The sequence below is a fragment of the Hibiscus syriacus genome, unplaced genomic scaffold (genome assembly GCF_006381635.1).
Source record: "Hibiscus syriacus cultivar Baekdansim isolate YM2019G1 unplaced genomic scaffold, ASM638163v2 tig00116989_pilon, whole genome shotgun sequence".
Taxonomy (NCBI): Eukaryota; Viridiplantae; Streptophyta; class Magnoliopsida; order Malvales; family Malvaceae; genus Hibiscus; species Hibiscus syriacus.
In genome coordinates, this window is record NW_024063508.1 from 2,122,886 (window position 1) to 2,150,045 (window position 27,160).

At 31.7% G+C, this 27,160-nt stretch overlaps 1 protein-coding gene across 2 annotated transcripts; it reads left to right on the forward strand.

Moving 5' to 3' along the window:
- LOC120193126 (2-oxoglutarate and iron-dependent oxygenase domain-containing protein CP2-like) lies at positions 1 to 27,160 on the forward strand. 2 transcript variants are annotated; one of them, XM_039195728.1, is made up of 10 exons: positions 1 to 19; positions 23,337 to 23,692; positions 24,332 to 24,379; positions 24,560 to 24,736; positions 24,839 to 24,989; positions 25,099 to 25,185; positions 25,714 to 25,838; positions 26,332 to 26,450; positions 26,803 to 26,914; positions 26,991 to 27,160. In XM_039195728.1, the coding sequence occupies exons 2-10, from the start codon at positions 23,393 to 23,395 to the stop codon at positions 27,024 to 27,026; spliced, it is 1,155 nt and encodes a 384-aa protein (XP_039051659.1). In that variant the 5' UTR covers positions 1 to 19; positions 23,337 to 23,392; the 3' UTR covers positions 27,027 to 27,160. The 2 variants fall into 2 exon arrangements, with proteins under 2 accessions (XP_039051659.1, XP_039051658.1); XM_039195727.1 differs by lacking the exon at positions 1 to 19 and having other exon boundaries at positions 23,208 to 23,692.

Genomic DNA, 27,160 nt, shown 5'->3' on the forward strand with positions numbered 1-27,160 from the left:
TTTTTTAATTTTTCAATTGATCCTAGCAGTTTCTATTTTACATTGAATGCTGACACTTTTTCTTTGAGTTTCTGAGGTTGTTATTAGTTTGCTTTGATTAGCCAAATCTTAAAGTTATGTTTTTTTAGTTGGTTATTCTTGGGAACTCATTATTTCATTTCATATGCATTGAAATTTTAAGGCTTGCCAATCATTTAACTTCAGACAGAAGCTGTTAAATTAGCTTTAAATATTTTTTAAGTTATATGCTTGAGTCTATTTAATATGGTATTATATTTGTAAAGTATGATCTCATTTTTTATCTGTGTTGTTTTACTATGAAGTTTTTCTTAGGCAATGGCTTCATCTTCATTGCTCAGGACAAACTACAAAATTTTTATTTGCAGTGATATTATCAGTTGTTGGTGTTCTCCTAATGCTATTGATACTTGGCTGTTAAACTAGGGAATGAACTTTTAAAGGTAATTCATTATTTGGGAAATCACAGAATTGCCAAAAAAAGAAACATAGTTTTGATTTGCTTGAAGCTAATGTATGTGGTTTTGTAGTGATAGAGAAAATCAATAATCTTTTATGAAGTTGTTTTTAGTTTAATCATTCGTCTCACAGGACATGATAAGTGTTATCTATGTTGTTAGTTTATTATGATACACTTGTCCTGTCCCTCTCCAACAAAAATTAAAACAGTTTATACTCTTGTACTTATTCATTTTGACCCACATTGCTTGAAAAAGATTGAAGTTTATGCTCTTGTACTTATTCATTTTGACATTCATTTTTGGAAGACCTCTCCTATCCGTGAGACTTTGCTTCTTTATGTTGATTAATTGAGCATGAATCTTAATAAAGGTCATCTAAGAGAAATATTCGGTACGTGCTTTACCTTTTAACCTTTCACTGAGAAAAAGTTACTACTTATTGGATGAGTATTTGGGTTCTATCCCTTGTTGCAGGTATCCTAGAGATTATGTTCACCGTGTGGGGTGAGCTGCTATGGCTAGAAGATCAATATTCAAAATTGTTACTCGAAGAATTTTTTTTATTTTATTTTGGTGAACAATGTTTTTTTTTAATTAAAAGAGAAAGAACCTAGACAAAATTCTAGTGAAGAATGTTGAATTATGTTAGATTTAATTTAATTTTTATAAATTTTGATTTATTTTTCTAAATAATTTGTGTCGTAATTAAATTTTAAGTTTATTTATTAGATAATGTTACATGATATTAAATTTAGGTAACATAAAGCAGAAAATGAAATATGCAAAATCAGTTAACCACAACGGTGTTTGTAAATAAGACAGTAGAAATTAGGTTCTTTTGCGGCGTTCAGTGAAGAAAACGCCATTAATGGCGTAAATATTTGAGGCATTTGTAAAGAAAAACACTGCAAAATATCATAACATATAACAGTGTTTTACAAAATAAACACCACTAAACAACAACAAAACCCTATTCTCATATACAATGGGATAAGGGGATAAACACCACTAAAGATAAGGCAATTAGCGGAGTTCATAAGAAAAACGCCTTTATAGAGCTTGATCTTTTGTGGCGTTTCTAAGAAAAACGTTGCTATAGAACTTGACCTTTTGATGCATTTTTTGTTTACAAATGTCGTTAATTGTTTACAAATGTCGTTAATTGTTGCGGCACTTTTTGCGATGCTTCTTGTGGTGCGTTTATCACATCATATCAGAAAAACATGTATTTCACATAGGCCAAATAATAACCAATTTCACCAACTTTTCAGTGCTCATTTAATCATCTTCAACAACTATTAATATGTGTGAGTTGAAAGCCATTTTACTCTAATATTGAACTAAAAAAATCTAAAACACCTTCAATCTTTTACTTCCAAAGCTTTAGTTTTTTTAAACATGTCAACTATTTGCATAACTGTTTTTACGATTGCATTATATAATCATGTGTTTCCCAAAAATATCCATCTACACGAGCTAAAGTTCTGTATAGAAACGAGAGTTCTACTCGGAAGCAGTAGAAGATTATCTTCCTTATATTACAAATTTTCAGCATTATGCACGAGGTTTCATCTAAGCGATGATGTAGACCTTGTTTGTATGATTAAGATATACTTCTATCACTCTTTGTCTAATATCAATTTGTTTGTAGAGTTTGATGATCTCGACCTTGCTCATACCATTGAGGATGTTGATTCCAACTCAAATATCTCACCACCTCAGACAAATAACCAAGGAACAAACATAGATGATGGAGACCCAAAACCATGGTTTCAATTCGTACGTGAACGACAACAGCAAAAGAATGGAGAATTGAAGAACTTAATATTACTTCTGACGGGTGTACTGGTTACGAAGATTAAAACTTCTTAATCACTACTCTTATGTTAATGATTTTATTTAATGTTTATGGTGTTCATAAGGTTAGTGTTATTTACGTCCTTATGTTATTGTATTAAGTTTATTGTTTTTTCATTCTTAATGTGTATTTTTTAAGGTCTAATATAATCTTCATAGTTTGTTCTTCTTCTCGACATAATCTACCACATTTTGAAGAAAAAAAATCGTCACCTCGAGGTGACAAGTTCCATTGTATTTTTTTCCAAAAAATAAAAGTCACATGATAATCTGTAAAAAATAATTTTTTTAATAGAACTCGTCGTCTCGAGGTGACGATTTCCTCGGGAAGTATTAAAATATTGGGCCCCGAATATAAAAATTATATCTCATGGAAATCATCACCCCTACATTATAGAAAATGTCGTAGATCCCAAATTAATTTTTTAGGTACCCTATTGGGTCAAATAATTTCGATGGGTGCCCTATTGGGCCAAAAAAACCATTTTTTTATGCATGGGTTTCTATCTTGAATATAAATAGTTTGCCCAATTTTAGGGCTTCATACGTATAGATTGGGTTCATCAGAGCCTGAATTTGAATAATAATAATAATAAAAGAGTCTTATTAATGGGCCTTTTAATACAACACAACTTTATGGTCGATAAGTCTTAATTTGAGAACCCGAATTTAGCTTTGAATGCCCAAAGTTTTAAATTAAAAATATATATATGAACAAAATTAAGTATATATTAAATAAGTTTTTAAGCAAATTAACTAAAAATATAATGTCATAACAACAGATATACAATAATGGACAAACTACACCATCTAATATGAGCTTTATGGCATGCGTTAGATTTGTAAAATCACTCGCTGATTTTTTCCCTATAGTGTCGAAGATTTCCACTATTTTTGAACTTTAAACATACAAATCACACATATATATACATTTTTAAATACATATATTATAACACTCCGATTTATCAGGTCAATGTGTGTGGATTGACACGAGGGATTTACAGACATGTGATTGTGTAATTAAAATTCTTGTTCATCTTTTCTTTTCTTATTTCCCACATCTCTTCTTTCTCCACAAGCTTGGTAAAGACTCTGAAGGCGTCAACTTTTTTGTGCTATAGATTCTTTAAGAAATTGTGAAGGTAGGAATTTGAATCTCCCCCTCATGAACTTAGTGGAGAGCTCTATATCTGTTGTAGTTGTGAACGAAATACATTTGGGGGGTTTAGAGAGGTTTTAGGACCATGAACTATCTCAGCTTATTTTGGTTCGAATTTATAATAAAAATGTATTATCAAACTTTCTTCATTTCATTAGATGTGTTAGTAATCCTTTTTATTATGGTTTATGAAGTACATAAGGTTGGAGAGCCTTTAAAAACTAAAAGGAAAAAAAAACTTGGTGGAAGATGACCTCTGTTTCAGGTTTCAGGTTTCAAGCATTAAGATTGTACACCTCCAACTTTAAAGTGCTACTTGTGTGTTGCTAAATATTATGTCTTGTTAGTTGTTGAGCATCTCGAATGTTTTTAAGCATGATTCAGATTCAATGTGTCACTTATGTGTTTTCATGTGTTAAAAAGGTACTAAATAATCGTAAGTAACACTAATGAATTTTAGAGGTGAAGTAAGACTTGTTCTATAGTGTTTATAGTGGATTTGGAGTGTTTCTCAAGTGAGAAAAAGGCCATTTATATGCCCTTTGAATGTGTGAAGTAATTTGGACTTTTACAAGGGTAGTATTGATATCATGTTCATAAGGTATCAATATTGTTCTTTTAATATCAATACTGAGGTTATAGTATCGATATCGATGGTTTTAATTAAACTTCAAGACAAAATGATAATGATACTCAGTGTGAGTATTGATACTAAGGGATGAATATTGATATTTATATAAGAGTTACGATACTTACGAGAATTATTAAAACTTCGAGTCTAATTTTGATATTAATACTAAAGAGGAGTATCAATATCCAAAGATAAGTATCGATGCCCATTACTTGGTACCAATGCTCACTGCCCCCAAAATTCATAAGTTGACTTTGATTTCAAGTGTGGGATCAAGGGATGATCTTTAGTAAACATGTGGACCTATAAAAGTCCTAATCGGACTAATGTGAATTGTGTCCTAAGATCGAGAAAACACAATCAAACCCCTAAGTACAAAAAAAATGTATAAAAGGTCGATTGTGAGTAAACCATTCCAATGTTTAATGCGTTAATATGTGAAATGGGATTGATAATTCGTAAACCATAAGTTTCTAAATGTTAATGTGCCTTGCATAATCCAATGGAATAATAATAAAATTACCCCTAACGTTTGCACAAATGGTTACTTTGTCCTTATCCTTTTTTTTTATTGGAGGCTTGAAGCATCTTATCCTCCATTGTTTTATTTTGGAGCAAAATGCCTCCTAATTAGATGAAAATCGTTAGTTGAGTAATAGTCAATACTTCCTATTGACGTGGTAGGTCCACATGTGTTGCCATGTCAGCAAAAATTATTTTTAGACTAAACTATAATTATAATTAATTACATATACACTTCTAAAAATATATTTAAAAATAATTTTTAAAGACATGGCATTATATATATACCTCCCACGTCAATAGGAAGCATTGATCGTTAGTTAATTAACAATTTTCATCTAATAAGAGGTATCGTAACACCCCTTTCACATATCCGCACTCGAACATGAATCAGGAATGTCACATTAAACATTTAAAACATTTCATATTCGAAAATCGGTAAAATTTTCTTTCTATTAAAATAATCGTGTAAAATTTAAAAAGTAATATTTTAACACTCAAATTGAATTCGTTTTTAAGTAGCAATATAGCAATTCAATATAGTTTCATATAAAGAAGAAAACTACCTAAAAATTACCTATTTTAAAATTTATTTAGTTAGCAATTAAATTATAATTTAATAAACTACCAACCAAACAATATAAACTACTATTTATATCTAGTAATATCCTTTATAAGTTAGCATATTTAATTATACAAACAATTTAAAAAAAACTATTCATATCAGAGCAAACATAACATATAAAATATACATGCCAACTAGAAATAACAAAAACATAGAAAGATGTCATATTGATACTGGAGGTCTGGTTTGATCCTCAAAAGGTAATGTCGAGCCTAGCTCCTTACTTTAATCGCTTATCTTTTACCTACGCATAAAACAATCACACGCTAAGTATACACTTAGTGAGACATTTTGTAACTGAAGTAAGACACATCGATACATATAAAATACCAAATAAATCATAGTTCAGAAAATAATATATAAACATATAAGAACGAAAATGTTAAATCACTTTTCATATAAGAAATTTGAAAAATTAGCAGTTTAGTATCAACAATTCAAAAATCAACAGTTTAAAATCAGTAGTGCAGAGGCAACAATTCAATTTAGCGCCTATATATCAAAATAAATAGTTTAAAGTCAATAGTTCATAAATAAGACACTTTATGCCAAATTAGAATATTCAATGAAAGTGTTTTTTCAATTGAATCATATAAACTTTCACTTTTTGCATCCATTTAAATTGCAACCCCATGTATAATAAATGAGAATGTATGCTACGCGTGTAACACCCCAATCCGTAATTGACCCGGATCCGAGTCTGAGGTATCACGTCAACTTTCAAAATCTTTACTTGTTCGAAATAATGAAAATTTCCCGTTAAAAGAAAACTTCATATTTTTTTCAAATAAAATTTTACTAACTTATTAGAGCATATACAATTCAAAATTGTTTTTCTTACATGCCAACTACAGTTCAGATAACCAATATACATATTAATAAAAGACTTTTCTTATCTGAACTTCATAATGGAGATGATGACTTGTCTTGCTCCTCTTAGCTTCTCTTCTCGCTTTCCAAAACCTACGTGTGAAACACTCACACACTAAGTCGATAACTTAGTGAGGCATAAATAAACTTACTATAACATATCATTACTAATTCCATCTATGCACACTTCATGTAATCATATTAAACTATAGAATGCATTATGCATCTAAACATAAATACATACATATACATATCATTTCATTATTCTTATTTTTGTTCTTAGCATTATCATTAATCTATTTTATCATATGACCCTTTACTTACCATATATACACACTAACATCATATAACACATATATCATTGCACAAAGAAACAAACATATCATCATGCCATATTTATTTATTTTATCTCTTTATTAGCCCATGTACTCATGTGAGAACTTTGTGCACTATGTTGTCACCATAGCTCGTATAAATGCACCGAAGTGCCACGTAGAATTGCACTGAAGTGCCACGTAGAAATGCACTGAAGTGCCTTATAAGATGTCCATAAGGACCACATAGAAATTCCTTAAGAATCATATATATATGCCAATGACCATGTATGTGTCTTAAAGGACCTCATAAATGTTCCAAAGTATACATATATGTCCCGAAGGACCGCGTAGACCCTCGACTCTTGGCATGCCAACTATACCCCAAGCTCTCATGACATATAACATGGGCATTATCCTTTATATCATTTCATATATTCACATAAACATGTAATTCACTTTCACATTTCACGTAGATTATGTCACATAACTTGGATCACATATACATATAGTCACGTAGATCACTTTTACATAGCTTATATAAATCTTTCATGTTATTTCACATTGCTTATATCTTATTCTTATGTCTTCTCATCGAAATATATTCACATGTTCATATAGTCCACCATTTCATCACATAAATATGTACTCATATAACTCATTTCATTTCATATATAGTCTCATAACTTATCCTAGTATAAATCATATAATATTCTTATAACTCATAGTCATATATACTTATATATGATTTTACCTATATTTGTACTCACATGGTTTATATTCTTCTTCTCATAATCACATATGTCTTGTTTAATAGCATATATCATATATGAATATAATAACTTATATCATCTCATACAGCTTATGCTCCATTCTCTTATATATACCTATTTCATGTAACCTATGTCATACTTATAAACATATCACATCTATTATTGCATTTATATATTAATATAATCTATTTACTTAGTTCAATTTCATATAACCCATATATCATAATTTTATTTAAGCACATGAATCTTTCCCTTATAGCTTATCTTATATGTTTATATCATCATTTATGTTCAAGTCTCCTAATTGGTATACTATTCTCACATCCTTCTATAGATCAATCATGTTTAGCTTATCTCACTTCTCATTTAATCATACAATTCTATTATACTAATTCACATAAATGATCACACAACTATGTACTTGTCCCACTCAGGTTCCTATTATTTATATAACCTTTACATTTTCTTACCTAACTCATATTAATTCTCATGAACTCATTTTATCATATTCACATATTATTACATAATTTACCTTATAACCATGTATTCTCATACCTTAAAATCATATAACTTATACCCTTCATACATAGTCACATAGTTCATGTCTCTTGATCATTTACTCACATCTTTTCTTATCTTATAGCTCCTAGTCATAGAGCTTATTTTATAGCCATATTTTCATATGTTCACCTGGTTACATATCTCATTCATATATATATATATATATATTCTCATATTTATTGTCACATGATTTATATCATACTCACATAACATGTATTTACAATAATTATATAATATACACAATAGCATACATCACATATACTAATATCAAACATATGCTTATAATCATAAGTTCATGCATTCTAATATAGGAAATAGACTTATCGCAAGTCTTATTTCCATTCATCATCATATAATAACTAATATGCACTCACCTAGTGATAGGGAAGCGGTGGCGGATTGATGAACATTGCTCTTGTTGAAGAATCAAACCTAGAAAGCTCTAGACTCGATGAAGAACAAAGGTGATGAATATGGGAAGGTGGCAGCAGTCGCTAGGATTGTTTAGGGTTTTCTTTTATATGCTGGAATCAAGACAACACGATTAGAATAAAATAAACAAAAGATAAATAAATGAAAGATGAAATAAGATAATAAAGAAATCAAAAGATCTCCCTTATGAAGGTGAACGGTAAAGATGATTGATGGTGCGGATGGATTTGTGGAAAATAGATGGATAAGTGTCCTATCAAGCCCTCCTAGTCGCAATGAAAAGGCAAACACGATAAATGGCTCTAACCAACCCTCCTAGTAGCGATGAAAAGGCAAATTGGAGTGTGAAGATTAATCTCCCTCACAAGAACTTGAAAGAACTCCAGGAGAAGAAGCTTCGAAGGCACAAGGCAATCAACACTTGCAAAAACGAACTCTCGTTGTATTATTAATCAAAGAAATCTTAATTACAAAGTTGAATGAAGCCTCCTTTATATAGGGGCTGAATTCTAAAGGTCCTAAATAACTAAAGAATAAAATAATAATAAACTAAACATGTTTTAACTCTAATTCCTAATAAAATAATAATAACTAAAAATATTGTTTTAACCCAACCTTAATTCCTAATAAAATAATAAATCTGATCCTAAAAGATAATTAATCATCATATATTAAATTATATTACCAATAATCAATATAAATATTGAAAATTCGTAATATTTACAAAATAACGTATTAATCCCGTATAAGATTTCCTGCATGCACCATCTTCAGTAAAATGGTCATATCTTGAGTTCCCAATATCGGATTGATACGATTCAAAAACCGTTGAAAAGATAAGATACAGACGGTTGTATGTCCAGAAGACATGTTGATCAAATAAGATCAGGATCCCATTAAAACAGTCGTCTCAAATCTGCTATTGTTCTGGTCTTCTTTTCCAATGCTTGGACGAGTGGATCATTTGGAAGAGTTATTACTTCTTCCTTTGATGTAAGCCTTGTGATGCATGTATCATCCTCCCTTTCTTCAAAAAGATTCGACCTCAAATCTGAAACATTAAAGGGAGCAACATTAGAATCGTTTAATGATTCATTCACATTATTCTTACCGAATAGATATGCTTTGAATCTTCGAGACTTTGTTCTTCTAATAGGTTCGAGTAGAAACATTAGTCCAACCAAGCATGTATTCTGGACTCTGGTGCATGTATCATTCCCCCACTCCTCAAAAGGATTCATCCTCGAATCTGAAAATCCAAAAGAAAGAGAATTAGATGTGTTGAACGGAAAACTTGTGAAACATTTACCAGGATCAATGTGATATGTCTTTATGCATTTTAGTCGAGGTTTCTTCTTTATAGGAACTGATTTCTTGTAGTCTTGAAATCCTCTTTTGCATACAAGTCTTGTAATATGATGTTTTGGTTGAAATTCAACATGGCGTAGACCTCTGTTGGCTTTCTGTATGATTGCTTCAGATAATTTCTCCATGGTTTTATTCTTGTGTGGCGAGAATGAGTGTTTAAAAACCATGTCAACTGGTTTGTTAAAGTAATCCCTTAACTCTCCTAAGTGTGGTTCATGAATTAAGAATTCTCGGGAGGAGATTTGTGGACTGTAAAACCTGTTTAGTTGGCAAGGAAACTCATATACAAGATAAAGCTCATTAGAAGCACTTTTAAAAGTATGGGTAGAATTATCAGAAATATCCGAGTTATTGTGATATACATCTTTGATATGTTCAATTCTCGGAATAGTAGTATGCGTTTGATAAGTAAGAGTATACCTTCGTGGTAGTGCATCGTCTATTGTGTTTTGCTTACCTCGGTCTTTGGACTCCCGTAAATCATGACTCTTAATTGATATGGCATAGTGATTAGGGCTTTCAGGTGGTAACCCGTCAGGAGGGTCACCTAGCACTATTCGACAACTCTTGGCGATGGAAGATGGTGTGGTCCAGTCTCGTGTTGCTTTTACTTTATCATCATTTACATGGATTCTCTGTGCATGAACTATAAAGCATGTGGAGTTGTTCAAGTCATGTTTCGTCATTAAGATGGCGTCACGACTAAGGCTTTCCTGGATGTAGCCTTTTTGTAACAAATCTAACTCTTTGGTTTCTTCGAGATTGTATGTTTGACGAGGTATGATGCAACCTTGAATTAGATTGGTTTGGTGTTGTTTTCCTCTTTTCGGTGGTAATTCGTTAGGTGGATCACCTAACACTTCTCGAAAATCCTGTAACAAAGATGAAAACACACTAGGCAAATCCTTGTTAATGTTAGAAATCGAAACAATTGATTCCCTAAAGTGAACAAGGATGAAAGGTTGTTTGTAACGAAGGTTCTCTCACAATTCTTTTGTGCTCACACATAGATTTTGAGTCACTCTTTTCTTCTCACATTTAGGTTCACTCACCTTCCATGGGTCATTATTCTTTTGGCTTTTATAACTAGTGACCTCTTTTGCTTTTGTCTCTTTCTCAACTTTTTCTTTTTTGCTTTCCCTACCTCCTCACAAATTATTATTTGATCTTTAGGGACTGGAAGTGTGTCATTCTTTGCTGGTCGTTCTTTCTCCTTGTCAGGTTTGTCATCTCTTGGCTTTATCAGAGAAGATGGAGTAGAAGATGAGGAAGGATTTGAAGGATTACCTTGGTAAGAGGATGAAGTACCTTGGTAATGTTCACTGATTCGAGATCTCCTTTGGATTTGTGCTTCGATTGTCATTGCTTTCTTTAGTGTATCTTCAAGGTTTTCGTACCCTTGTAGATCAAGAAGATCAGTGATGTTTGAGTTTAAGCCGACGACGAATCTTGACACGGTGACTTCTTCTTTTTCGGTTATGTTAGCCCTATTGAGTAAGGACTACATCTCCTTGTAGTAATCTTCAACTGAACTACTACCTTGTCGAAGTCGGTGTAGTCGTTGTTTAACTTCTCGTGTATAATGTGTCGGTAGGAATCGGTTCCTCATGGTTTGTTTGAGGTCGGTCCAAGAAGTGATTGTTGGAATTTGGAAGTTCTGGATCTTTTTCCTTGTTTTCATCCACCAAGTTCGAGCATATCCTTCAAATTGTATGGTGATGAGGTGAACTTGTTTAGCTTGGGGGCACTCATGGTATGCGAACATGAGATCAACTTTTCCTTCCCATTCGATGTACCTATATGGATCGTTGTCTCCTTTGAAAGATGGGATCATGAACTTTGGTTTTGTAAAGAGTTTGGGTGCTTGGAAACGTGGTTGTTCTTTCCCGGGTATCAAAAGTTTAGTATTGTTTGGTCTTGGATTCTGGTTTGGTAGATCCAGTTGTGGTTCTTGTCATTCTCTCACGATTTCATCAAATCTTTCAACTTGAGTCGTGAGTCGGGCAAGTGTGGCTAAGATAGTCGTAAGTGTCTTGTTGTTAGTGTTGCCCATTCTGAAATCATAACACTCAAAAGAAAATTTTAAAGTAAAATAAAAATAAAAGAAAGAAAATTCAACAAAGCAAGAAACCTCACAAGTCACTCCAAGAAAGTAACACAACGAGAGGCAAGTAAGCCGATCTTGTACTCTTTAAAACTCACTTTACCAAGTAGTCTTTCACAGTTTGTATCGGAGTTTGATTACTAGCAAAGGCGATAAGAAAAACCTAAAAGCTCTAAGAGGCCAAACAAAGGTTAGACTCCAAGAGAACGAGAATGCAAAGAAGGAAGAAGTATGCAAATTCTTTAGTCCTACTAACACAAAGAAGATAATGTGTTAGATAATGCAAAATAACAATAACAAGGAAAAACAAAAGAACCTAAAGCACTAAGAGTCAAAGAAAAAGGGACCAAACCAGAAAACCTAGAAAACGCTGGATCAACTTGAGCAACGCTTTTGAGGGGGTTACCGGTGTCTAAAAATTCTGAAAAATTTATTGAATGTCTTTCGATGCGTCAAGAAACCACCTGTAAAATTTCAGAACCAAATACCTTCAGTAGTATCCAGTAGACTCTAATGAACGTGACTCCTCAAACAATCTGTTTTTCTTGATCACTTTTTTTGAAGTTGTTCTTGATCTCCAAAAATTCTGATATTTTGTGTGAATGATCTCCAATATATGAAGTTTCAATATGGAAATTTTCACCACAAAATTCCTCCTGTATAATTTTCAAGAAATTCGACAATATTCTAGACCGAATCTGCTGATAAAACTTGAATGATGTATTTGAAGGCTCTAATGAACTCTGATTGAAGTGAATTTTGGAATGGAAATTAAAATTAAGATGGATATGATATCTGCATAAAATCAGCCATAAATACCTTCGTTTGCAATTTTTTTGAAATTTTTGGCTTTTTTTTTTTTTTGGTTTTTTTTGGCTTTTTTTCTTCTTTTTTTTGCCTTTTTTTGAAAAAAATAGCAAACTAACAAGAATGATTTGAATCTAAATTAAAATTAAATAAAAAGAACCTGAAACGATGAATTTTCTCTGAACTAGCTCCGTTGGGGTACCTTGACGGTTTTGTGTGCAAGAACAAGTAAAATTGCTTGCTTCTTTCCAAGAATCGGCCCAAATCTGATACCAATTGATAGGGAAGCGGTGGCGGATTGATGAACGTTGCTCTTGTTGAAGAATTAAACCTAGAAAGCTCTAGACTCGATGAAGAACAAATGTGATAAATATGGGAAGGTGGCGGCAGTCGCTAGGATTGTTTAGGGTTTTCTTTTATGTGCTGGAATCAAGACAACACGATTAGAATAAAATAAACAAAAGATAAATAAATGAAAGATGAAATAAGATAATAAAGAAATCAAAAGATCTCCCTTATGAAGGTGAACGGTAAAGATGATTGATGGTGCGGATGGATTTGTGGAAAAATAGATGGATAAGTGTCCTATCGAGCCCTCCTAGTCGCAATGAAAAGGTAAACACGATAAATGGCTCTAACCAACCCTCCTAGTCGCGATGAAAAGGCAAATTGGAGTGTGAAGATTAATCTCCCTCACAAGAACTTGAAAGAACTCCAGGAGAAGAAGCTTCGAAGGCACAAGGCAATCAACACTTGCAAAAACGAACTCTCGTTGTATTATTAATCAAAGAAATCTTAATTACAAAGTTGAATAAAGCCTCCTTTATATAGGGGCTGAATTGTAAAGGTCCTAAATAACTAAAGAATAAAATAATAATAAACTAAACATGTTTTAACTCTAATTCCTAATAAAATAATAATAACTAAAAATATTGTTTTAACCCAACCTTAATTCCTAATAAAATAATAAATCTGATCCTAAAAGATAATTAATCATCCTATATTAAATTATATTACCAATAATCAATATAAATATTGAAAATTCGTAATATTTACAAAATAACGTATTAATCTCGTATAGGATTTCCTGCATGCACCATCTTCAGTAAAATGGTCATATCTTGAGTTCCCGATATCGGATTGATGCGATTCAAGAACCGTTGAAAATATAAGAGACAGACGGTTGTATGTCCAGAAGACATGTTGACCAAATAAGATCAGGACCCATTCAAAAAGTCGTCTCAAGTCTGTTATTGTTCTGGTCTTCTTTTCCAATGCTTGGACGAGTGGATCATTTGGAAGAGTTATTACTTCTTCCTTTGATGTGAGCCTTGTGATGCATTATCACCCAGCCTCACTAGTCAATATCGATATCTTATGTTTTCCTTGATGGCTATCACTTGTTCGATTTGTCCGGACTTTGCTCTCGATCGTTATCTACACGAATACATAATCCAATAAATATCGAAATTCAGATTTCTTGTAAAGATTCTTATCGAAACAAACTAAATCAAATACCAATTTCACTTTCCCAGCTTAAGTAGTATCGATACTACCCTTAGGGTACTGATACCTCTATGCTAGGGTACCGATACGTCTATGCTGGGTACCGATACCCTATCCAGGTACCTATACCAAAATTAGCTTCGAAGTTCTCAGGGTATCGATACCCTCCCCATAGGTATCGATACCCCTTCCATATGGTATTGATACCCCTTCCATATGGTATCGATATTGTTCATACATGTATCGATACCCCATGAATCAATTCCTCATAATTTGCCTTGTAGTATCAGTACCTACTCAACAGGTACCAATACCCCTTGCCCAGATTTCCATTTTTAAACCTGAAAATTCAAGCCTTTTCCCCTAAATTCTACTTGTTAACTTTTCCTTATACCTTAAAACTTATTTATACATACATAAACCTTCTTAGAACACTATAACACTTCATCATCTTTCATAACTAACCATAATTCTTGAATCAAAGAATTTCATAAAATTTTCATGTGTTCTAAATTCATTTCTAATGCTTCGTACTTCTTAATTCTACTGACGAATTTAACTTCTAATTCTACTTATTAACTCTATTCCAAGTTTTCATTCAAAAACTCCAAATCTTTAATCTCTTCTAACTCCTTCATCCTTTGATTTTAAGATAACTTAAGCTTTCCTTAAGCTTAATTATCATCTAATGATCATAAACCAACCTTAAATTCAATAAGAAATTAACTAACAAGAAATTTCACCTTTGCTTGGCTCTCACGTAAGAATAAGGAAGAAGAAGAAGCAAGCTTCCAGATTTCTCTTTCTCTCCTTTCCCTCATTCCACGTTTATATGTCTTATATAAAGGGAAATAAAAATCTTCATTTAAAATGACCATAATACCCTTATTACTTTCAACCTATACTATTAAATTCGACATCAAAATTCTCCAATTAAATCTTTAAACTTTTCAATCTTTCAAAATTAGACCTCAAAGTTTCTAAACTTCCATTTTAGTCACTAGCACTGATTTTGGGATATTACAACGCGAGTCAGATTAGTATACACTATTTGCACTTTTAGTAACAGACAGACATACGGGTACTGTAAAACACAATATCTCTGTACTACATATAAGTAATACTATAATCATATGCATTATGTATTCTACTCTCAGATGTACAATAGTCCAAAATCAGAAGACTATGTACTCAATGCAACTACGTACAAAAGCACCAAAATCAGACGTGCTAGTACATAATAAAGATGCTATATTTCATCTTTATGGCATGCCAACTATACGAGACAACCTCATATACTTACAATGTGTATTTCTTATCAAACTCATATATCATTAAGATATCAAAATATTCAATATCGATAATCATACTAAATTACCATATAAAAGTGCATTGGGCAGTTCATACCCAAAAAAATCCATAAACCATTTAGTAAAATACTATATAAAAATGTATTGAGCAATTCATACCCAAAATCATTTGAATACTATTTTATAAAGCAGTTTGAAAATAGATCAAAATACAATTTAAATACTTTTCTTTTGAATTCATTCAAGGTTGACTCATCGCAAGTATTCCTCATATTATATATAATAATATAAGTATAGTAATGCACTCACCTAATATGGCTTACTATCAAACCTTTACTTTCGATATAAGCTTCACTTTTATACTTTTTCCTTAGCTTTTAACTCGTTTTCTATCATGATTTACATGTGCATCATTAACAAACACATACATTTCAAAGCAAATGTTAGTATCTTACTAACATAGAAGGCACACAATAGCATAAAAATTGCTAAAAATCTCTTCAATAATTTCATTTCATACGATAAATGTCAACTTTAACACTTCAACTCCCTTACTATTCATATCCATCAACAATTCACATGACATTCCCAATTTCATAATTCCATCATTAAAATGAATCCTTATTGAATTAATCTCAATATTTCCAAAATATTTAAAATGGTTCGTTACCATTTAACTTCAATTCGAGCTTCTAATATCATGATCAAACATTCTAACATTTAATTCAAGCATAACCCATCAACTTTTAAACAATTTACATTCCAAACCCATATTTTCAAAAATATACAAATAGGTCCCTAAAGTTGTACAATAGTCCTAATTGGTCCAAACAATATTCTAAACATTGTAGAATCATTTATACATCATTTCTAACCTTAAGGAAAAATTTCCATATTTTTCCTAATTTTTTTACATAGGTTGAATATATAGGGTTCATATATACATGATTTTCAATTTGATTCAAGCATGAATTCTACATCTAAACATCATTTTCATGCATTTAAAATCAATCTCACATCAATTTAAATTCAACTTCAATTTTCCATAAAAAAAAACCTAAATGGCCAAACCTTGATTTAACCATTTTAATTGTTTTCAATCATGTTTCAAGCATAGAAATGACTCTAAAACATCAATTTCATCATAATCCAACCTTAAAACATGAAAACCTAACCTCCTCTTCATCCACTCAATTCAAGAATTCAAGTTTTCAAGCATGGGAAGCATGAATAAATAGTACCAAATGATAGAGAATTTCAAGTAAAACAAATTTTTATTTCATGCTTTCACCCAAATTCCTAATAAATTGGATTGAAAGTGAGAAAGAAACATTTTCTCTTATCTTAGTATGATACACGCCAATGGAGGATGAAGATGAAGAAAAGTTCTTGAAAATTCTAATTAAAAATCTAAGCCATTTGTCATTTTAATGGCTAAAATGAATTAAAAATTTATTTAGTGAAAATAACAAATGTACCCTTAACAACTAATGATAATTACTGTCGCAACCGTATTTCAGTTGGGCCCCGGGATTGGGCTTCGACTTGAAAAATGTGGATTGGGAGTCGCTACCGATCATTTATTTAAAAATAAATGGGTTGATCGGATACCCTATTTCTTACATGATATGCGTCTTACCAGAAATACATCGGGCTCGGGAGTCGGTTACGGTCAAGGAAGGATTAACACCCTTGAACCGCCCTTTCGGTAATACGTAATTTCCCGTTGTCTTAATTAAGAAAATTGTAATTTTAAATTAAAAGGTAAAATTTGATAATGAATTACTTACCTCTGATTAATTGATGAAAATACCCTTAAAAAGTCATAAGATTTGTCAGAGGGAAAAAATGAATAAATGAAAAAATGAAGAATAAAAATAAGTAAAAAAAATAAAATGAAAAATAAATAAATAAATAAATGAAATATTAATATATATATATATATAAATGAGTAAAATAGAAAAATAATAATCATAACAATAATAATAGTAATATAAAAATAATATAATATAAAAAAAAAAAAAAAAAAATAAATATATAAACCAAATATAAAAGTATATATAATGATAATTGGCTTATAAATAAACTATTTAAAACATACATATATGTATAATGATAAAGTAAAAAAACTAAATAAAGATAATTACAATATATATATATATATAGTAATAATACGCTTATAAGTAAAATATTTTAAAAAAAAAGTATATATATATAAATAATAAATATAGTATTAAAAAATAACCAAATGAATATAAATAAATAAAAAATATATGTATAGATAATAATAATATATAGTGTAAAAAAATCAATTGAAAATCATTTAAAAGAACATGCGTATATATATTTATATAATGACAATAATGTAAATAATAAATAAATAAAAATATTTGTATAATAAATAAAATGACTAATATAAAGAAAAATAAAGATTGTGGCCAAATTTGAAAGACAATTAACGTTGATATTACGCATTAGGGGGATAAAAATGAACACGCCTCGGGGTAGATCTAGGTTCAAAACTTCGAACCCCACCCATTTTTGGTCATCGGCGCAACCTACGTTTTGGGTTATTCGAACCAAATCTCAAAAAAATAACGTGCACATGCGAGAAATGAACGAATAAAAAAATGCTACCTTTTATTTCCTTTTCGAATCGTTTATAATAGCTTTGCCTTTGTATTTTCCGTGTTTTCCTCTGTATTTTGTCTGTAAATCCTGTCTTACAATAGTGAGTTACAATGGCTATTTATAGTGCTTGTGGATCCTATCTTTAGGAGTTTAAATCATAGTAGAACTCTATCCTATTTTTAGGAGTTTGAATCCTAGCAAAATTCTATCCTATTTTTAGGAGTTTGAATCCTAGTAGGACGAAAAAGTGTGTTGACAATTACCATGCCACTTGTTAATATCATCATACAAAGTCAAATATGAATAAATATATTCATATTTTCCAACTTTGCCCTTGTATTTTTCTAAAAATTATAATCTTGCCACTTTAATCCAACGGTCCCGATTTAACAAGAAAAATCAATCTTAAATTCAATGAACCATGTTAAATTTTAACATTTTAAAACATGGAAATGACATTATTAACCTTTCTCTATCATCCTTCATAGTATCTTAAAAATTCGATTCGATCCGATTATCCGAAATTTTTCTCGAACTTTATCCCTTTATAGCCTAATACAAATTTCAGATCAAAAATCCGAAACCCATGAAAACATCATTCTTGGAGGTAAACTATTCATTTATGGGGCAAAAATACATAACTTTTGAAAAATTACACTTTGGTCCCTAAACTTTTTCAAAATTTATAATTTACTACTAAACTTTCAAAAATTATATTTAGGTCACTAGACAAAATTTAGGATATTACACACATTTTTCTAAAAAATAAAACGTTGGGTAAAAAATATAGAAGGCAAAATGACCATTTGTGTAAATGTTGTGAGGTCATTTTGTTGTTATGCCTAATATATTCTAGATTTAAGAATGCATTTTGATCTGTAGTGAGAGAAGGTGCACCCACTCGACCAAAATGAGAAAATAATAGTGATGTGAACCATTCATCTGTGATTGATATGAAAAATATGATTGTGAGGCATGAGTGCTTGATTGTAAATTGTATGTGTATGTTTGTTTAATCCGACGCTATTTGAAACCGAACAATTTGATCTCGAGGCTCACGTGGAAGTTAAACTGAATCTATGTGTTACTGGTTTTTTACCACTATGTTAGATGCCATGTTAGATCAGGCAGTCACACGCACTCTCGTGACAGAAATTATTACTGATAGTGTGTTATCGGGATTCCCTTTTTTTTTAATTAATCACTAGTATCCGGATTTATTAATTGATGAATCCAGATCAAGTACTGCAGAGACGAGGGCGACCCTCTCAATCCAGTTTGCTCCATTCGCAAATACTAGAATTCAAACCTCTGACCTTGCTTAAGAAACCTAGTGCCTCATCCCACCAAACCAACTGGTTGTTGGTGTTGGCATCCCCTACTCTAGTCATCGATGTTATGTGATATCATATGCTAATTGTGATAAATGTGTCATTATGTAAAATGAGCGGTACTTAAGTAGGGGTGTTCAAACGAATAATTTGGTTATTAATCGAATTGAATTAACTGAACTTTTTTATTTAACTGTGAACTAAACTGAATTTTTTTTAAAATATTAACATAACTGAATAAAGTTTGGTTATTTCGGTTGGTTAACCGAATTAACCAGAAATTTTAATACTTTTTTCATTATATTAATTTGAATATAATAAAAGTATTTTTTATTTATGTTAAAGTTTAATTAGGTATTCAAATTTAATGAGCCTAGCCTAAAAAATAAGTGGGTATTAACTCTTAATGGGTTTGTAGCTTAACATATGTATTTAATATATAGAATATATTTAATAATTTTAGTTAATGCGGTTAATTAACCAATTTCACACCAAATTACCTGTTAATCGAATATTGAAAAAATATTAACATTATCCGACCGAACTAATTTGTTGTCAGTTGAATTAGCCGAACTAATTCGGTTCAGTCAATTAATTCGGTTAAAATTGAAAAATAAACCTCTTTCCTTAAGCTTACAAAAAAAAACCCAGTGCATGACTTAATTTTAGAAAAATATTTAGTTTTGAAAATTAGTTTATTGATATTTGGATTAAATATTGAAAATCTAAAAATAATTTTAAAAAGTCAATGAATAATATAAATTCATTTTTAAAGTCTACAAATATTGTGACATGTGTCATATCGCTCGAAGTGATGCTATAATATATGTTATGTGAATCGAAAATAATGATGTGTTATATGTCACATCACTTAATATAATGATGTGATATTTATCACATCACCAATCTAATACAAGTGAAAATATTAAGTCAGTAGCACATGTTAAGTGTTAGTCAAATAATGATTTCCATCCATCATACGTTATTTTGATAAAAATTAAGATATTAAAATTAAAATATTAAAAAAAGAATATGAGTCAAAGTTATCATTTATACAAATGTCGAGAGTAATTTTGTCATCATAACAAATTTTTAATTAGTCCAACATTTCTTTTGAGTTTCAAATGTAATGACTTATTCGTATAATCGTATTTGATCAACTATGAGTGTTTTTATCTTTTTAATTTTAAGTGATTATAAAGTAATATATATTTAATTTTTTAATAATTAATAATATTTAATAAATATAACTGTTTGAATTCAAAACCTTATAAAAGAACAATATTCTATTCAATCGTACGAAAATAAGCGTTACATAACTCTTAGGTGGCGTTTGGTTGGATGGAATCCCTTGAAATTGGTGGGAATTGGAATCCAATTCCACCACTTTCCCATGTTTGGTTCAAGTTTTTCAAGGGAATTGGAATCCCTGATGGAATTCAATTCCATCAAATGAGGGAAAGTGAATTCCATCCAAAATGAATGAAATTCAATTCCCTTGTTGGAGGGAATTTAAATTTGACCATACTACCCTCATCAATCCTTTGGTAACTTATTCATATATTGAATAAAAATATTTTTTATTATTTCGGGTCGGGTTTCTAATTCATATATTCGGGTTGGGTCGGGTCGGGTTCAAGTTTAGGGTGAAAAAACCGGACCGACCCGAAAATATATATAATTCAGGTCGGGTTGGATTAAGTCAATGTTTTTATTAAATAAAAATATTTTTTTATTATTTTGAGTCGGGTCGGGTTAGATTTCTAATTCATATATTCGGGTCGGGTCGGATGAAACTTTATTTTATTCGGGTCGGGTTTTTTAAGTGTAATATTCGGGTCGAGTCGGGTCGGGTTTTTTTAAGTGTGATATTCGGGTCGGGTCGAGTTGGGTTCGGGTTTAGGGTGAAAAAAACCGGACCAACCCGAAAATATATATAATTCGGGTCGGGTCGGGTCGGGTTTAGGGTGAAAAAAATCAGACTGACCCGAAAAAAAATATATAATTTTACCTTATATATTTAGGAATAATTACAATAATACCCCTCTATATATAATTTTTTTCAATTAAGTCAATGTTTTTATTGAATAAAAATAATTTTTTTATTATTTTGAGTCGTGTCGGGACGAGTTTCTAATTCACATATTGAATAAAAATAGTTTTTGGTATATTTTATGGTAACTAATTAACATACTCTGATTGGAATGTATCGAAATATTGCTCTATCTTTTGGTAACTTATTAACATATTTTGATTGCGATGATTTAACTTGTAATGTTTATTAGCATGACTTTTATAATTTATTGAAATGAATAATCAATCAATAAAATGAAAATTTAATAATTTTAAATTTTTTATAATATATTACTACATGTAAGTTGTAAAATAAACTAAAATAAAGAAAAAAAAAACAAAAAGGACAATTTTTTCATTTTATATTACTGAAATCAAATTTATCTGACATGTCTGCGAACCTAACAGAATATGGAATTGGATTCCAATTCCATTTCCTGCCAACCAAACAGAATATGGAATTAGATTCCAATTCCTACAGATTTCAATTCCTTCACAGATTCTAATTCTCTCATAAACATTCCAGCGAACCAAACGCCACCATAGTGTTTGCAACTTCACTGTAATCACGTAGTTGAGTTAACAAAAGTAGATTGAAAAATCACGTTGTTGAGTTAACAAAAAAAATATTGAAAAAAATATTCTACAAATCAAATGATTGTTTTACAAATTTTTATAGTCAAATAATAAAAAGAGTACTATGATGATTATTGTGGAGTTTTTTCCCCTCTTAAAAGAGGTTTTCTCTTGAACTGAAATTATATAAGAATAAATTATAAATTTGATAACTGAACTTTCATATGATTCTTATTTATTCACCATACTTTTAAAATTTTTTAATTTGCTCACTAAACTTTATAAATTGAGTTTTTTTTGTCACTCGATCGTTAAACTTCCCATGTCGTTATGATGTAGCTTAGAGAAATAACTTTTTAATCGTTAAAAGCCATAGACGCTATGACATGTCAGAAAAAAAGGTAAATTACAAATTTGATAACTGAACTTTTATATAATTCTTATTTTGCTCACTCAACTTTATAGATTGAGTTTTTTTTGGTTAGTCTGCTGTTAAACTTCTCGTCGCCAACGATCATCCATTGCTGCTCACATCGCTAAACCCATCTTCGGCCAACAATGGCTCGCACCGCCACCTCAGTAGCACCGATGTCGCCTCCCGATCGAAGCCCTACCCTTCATAGTTAATGAAAGCCTATTGGGTGACCCGTCGTTGATCTCCGTCGTTGTTGGATGGTAATCATCGCCGCCAGTACCAGTGTTAGCGACAGGCCACCACGACCAAAACCCTGTGGCTAATAGTCAAGGCTCCTCGTCGTTCGTCGTATAAAAACTGTCGAAGGTTTTTCTGGAAACCAAAGCTTCCCATCGATTTTCAACCACCCATGTCATTCTTTCGTCTCACCGCTGCCACTATTAAAGTCCTCTCCTCTTTCCAACCAAAACCCAGTCAATTTGCCCTCTCATCGTCTCTGTCTTCATCATCATCCATTGGGTAAGTAATTTGAACCTGTTTTCCTGCCACCTTGCGTCTGTTCGTCTCACCTCAGTAAAAAAATCAACTATAAAGTTGAGTGAGAAAATTAAAATTTTTGAAAGTACGTTGAATAAAATATGAATCATATGAAAGTTCAATTATCAAATGTATAACAATAGAGTGACAAAAAAATTCAATCCATAAAGTTGAGTTAGCAAATTAAACATTTTGAAAGTATGGTGAGTAAAATAGAAATTGGATGAAAGTACAGTTACCAAATTTGTAATTTACGCATTATATAAATACCCTCGTACTCCGGGATTGGAGGTCCATCGTCGTCTACCTTATAACAGAAATCAGTCTGCTACAAATTAAACCCTAACTCTGAAAAAAGGACCCTTTCCTTCGTAAACACAAAATCCAGCTTTGTTTTGGTTTGATCTTTGGCTAGTTTTATTTTTTCCCATTCATTTCTCTGATAGAAATGGTTGGAAATTGCTGCTAGGCTGATGCCAACGTGTGTGTATTTTTTCGGATTAGAGGAATCATGTCTTTTGGTGTCGGTAGGAAAGAGACCCAGCAGCCAGCGCCGCCGAGCACTGTTCACAACGGAAATTTGGTCGGGGTATTGCCAGGCATGGCGACGGCACACCGTTTACGGCTGAACCCTAACACAGAGCATAAGCCGGAGAGCTACGAGGGTTTGCACTTGGAGTTTAGTCCGCTTCTGTTCAGCTCACTGGAACGTTACTTGCCTCCTCCGATGCTCTCACTCCCTCGCGATTCCAAGCTCCATTACATGCGCGATATCATCCTTCGTTACTCTCCTGATGGCGAGCGTACTCGAGTAAGCCTTTTTGTTTATCTCCTTTTAACCCTTATATTGTATGCTTGATTGTCAGGGTCTATAATTTCGTTCTTTTTGAATGTAACCTTGCACATTATGATTTTTATAGCCGATGAGATTAAAATGTATATTTTTAAATGTTGTTATGTTAGCATTCTGTTAAACTTTCAGAATTTATGTTCATGAAGGTGAAAATCTGTTTTTTTTTTTATAATGCGATATCAGAAATATAACCTTTTAAAAATAATTTTTCGCTGGCAAGTGAAAATGGTTGGTGCCTTTTTTAATCCATTTTTGATTCATTGGGAAAAAAGTGGACGTCTACCGAAAAAATGTAGGAAAAAAGGGGATATTTTTTAATTTCTTATTTTGAATTATGAGTTGCCTAATGTTGCTTGGATCAGTAGGAATTGATATGTTTATCGATCTGTGGGGGGATTTTATGCATCCTATTTTCGATGGTCGATATGCTTATATACTTTTTCAGTGATTTTATGTTGGTCAAATTTTGTCATTACATGCTTTGTTTTCAGCCTTTAGTTGAAGCTAAGCTATATGGTGTGCAGATATTAATCTCTATTCATTTTCCTTTTCCATTTATATTTACTTTTTTCACTGTTTAAAAAAATTTGTAAACAGGTTCAAAGGCATCGGGAATACAGGCAGAAGATTATATCAAATTATCAGGTGCATAGTATAATTATCGTCTGGCCATTATTAATTTATGCCTGCAAAAACTCAAAACTATACCCGATTTCTGAGATATATGACGATGGTCAAACTACATATAGTTTCCTCATAGCGTCTTATCTTTGTAAAGTCTATATTTATATTCTTCTCTGCTTATTTGATCTATTCTTTTTGTAGCCTCTGCATAGGGAATTGTATACCATGCATGCCTCAAACTTCTTTGTCCCTTCATTTCTCAAAGCAATTAATGAGAATAAAGAGGAAGGCTTTAGAAGTATAATGGCTGAACCTATGCCAGGGGTTTTTACTTTTGAAATGTTTCAGCCCCGTTTCTGTGAATTGTTATTATCTGAGGTATAATATCATTGCTGTCTCTCTCTCCTTCTCTCTCAATTTTACTTAGCTTTCTTGTTTTTTTAGTTTTTATATTTATCTTATCAGGATCTGATTGCTTAGGTTGAAAACTTTGAAAAATGGGTCCATGAGACAAAGTTCAGAATCATGAGACCAAACACGATGAACAAATTTGGTGCTGTTTTAGATGACTTTGGCCTGGAGACCATGCTTGACAAGTTGATGGAGGACTTTATCCGACCTATATCCAGAGGTACTTAATTTTTCTTTCATAATGAGATTGTAAATGCTTGCTAATATGTATTTACATTTAAAGCTTAGACCATCATATTCTTTTATATATCTTGAGAAATGGTTTGCAGTATTCTATTCTGACGTGGGTGGATCTACGTTGGATTCTCATCATGGCTTTGTTGTTGAATATGGAATTGACAGGGACGTTGAGCTTGGTATGTTCCGATTTCTGTTCTCTTCTTAGGAATGGTTCTCGGAAGTGCTTAGAATGTCTCTAGTTTATAATGTAAGCTGTTCTATTTATCATTCACTACCTGAGGAAGCATTAGCTATTGGTAGATGGAAACTGATGATTCTATGGAGTCTACTGTTAAAGTGTTTAGAACGTATTGCACAAAATATTTGCATCAGTCCGTTAACTTTGCTTTCTCTATTGCTTGTTACTTTTTTTCTTATCAATTGATGGCATCATCTGTTTTTTTTTTTTTTTAATATTTCATGCTCATCATCTTCTTCTCCCACACCCCTTGGTGATCATTAATTTCACCTGTCTTGGTTATGCTTTTTCCTAATTTTTTTAATTTTTGTGCACATTAAAATTTTATTTATTGAATGTTTGTTCTGCTAATCTGTTTGTTTATAACACTACCTCTGTTTTGGTGTGTATATTGTTTATTCTTTTAGCTTTATATCTTCTTGTTAAACTTTTTGCTTCACAAAGTTCCGTAATCTTATGTTTGTAGGTTTCCATGTGGACGATTCAGAAGTCACCTTAAATGTTTGCTTGGGTGAAAAATTCTCTGGTGGGGACTTGTTCTTTCGAGGTGTTAGGTGTGATAAGCATGTCAATTCAGAAACCCAGTCGGATGTATGCTAATCCTTCTAATTTGTTCTTCCTTTATTCATTCTAATTTACCGTAATGAAAGCTTAATCATATGCTCTATAATTGCCCTGGGACAAAGTATAGTCAGTTTGATAAAAAAAAGTTCCATATAGTACTGAGTCGACAAGAACCAACAATCTGACAAAACCCCTCCCCATTTCTTCAAATTTGAAATATCATAAGAATATTTATTCAAAACAAGATATCATAAGAATACCAAAAGAGCCTATTATGCTTCTTTTAGTCTATGGCTGTTTTCTTTTGTAAACGAGAGCATGAAATAACAAATTGGTTAAAAAATGAATTGAAGATATCTCTTCCAGTTTGTAATCTCCTGGGACAAGAGAGAGAAAGCATAGTCTTTAAATAGTTTTTTTTTTAGTTATTGATTCCTTGAATAAAAGATATATACTGGTAATTTTTCTAATTTAATATGCTACTGTGACAAAAACGTGATATGTTTCTTGTGCATTATAGGAAATTTTGGATTATTCACATGTCCCAGGACATGCAGTTCTTCATCGTGGGCGCCATAGGCATGGTGCAAGAGCCACAACATCTGGTCACCGGATCAACTTACTTTTGTGGTGTAGAAGGTATCTTTCTCCTGCCCTTATTATAAATCTGCCAAACATGTAAAAACCTTTCGGAGGGATTACTAGATTGGTCCCTCTTAAAGTTGCGATAGCAACCATGAGTTACTTCTAGAAATTGAAAGAGATTGCCTCTTGAATAGAACTTATTCATTGGCCTGCACTGTCTTGGACTTGTTTTGGTGTTGAAATGTAGTAAAGTTGCCGTGAACTGAAAATTTAATTTAGCTGGCATTTGCATTCTTTCCTCGGATAATGGTGCTACTCGATATTCTCTGAGTTTTAATGTGTGAATGCTGGGCTTCATGGGCAGTGCACATTCCTTAATTTGATTTGTAAGTTTATTTTCTTCCAGTTCGGTCTTTCGTGAGCTGAGGAAATACCAGAAAGATTTCTCAAGCTGGTGTGGAGAGTGCCAACGAGAGAGAAAAGAACGACAGCGCGTCTCGATCGCTGCAACCAAACAGGTATATATAGCAAAGTGCATGTAAATGGCTTGTGTGCAAAATCAAAATATTAATGTTTGGCATCTACTTTTATCAGGAACTACTGAGGAGGGGAGGGAAACCCGGGACCTGAACATGAGATGTTGGCGAGATTTTAAAATAAGCTTGGGATCATTCCTTCAAACTCATGGTAAAATTTAGTTGTCTTGTTAATTTGGTAAATTAGGCTGGTAAAAGATGAAGGGTGAATGCTTGTACTTGAGTGCT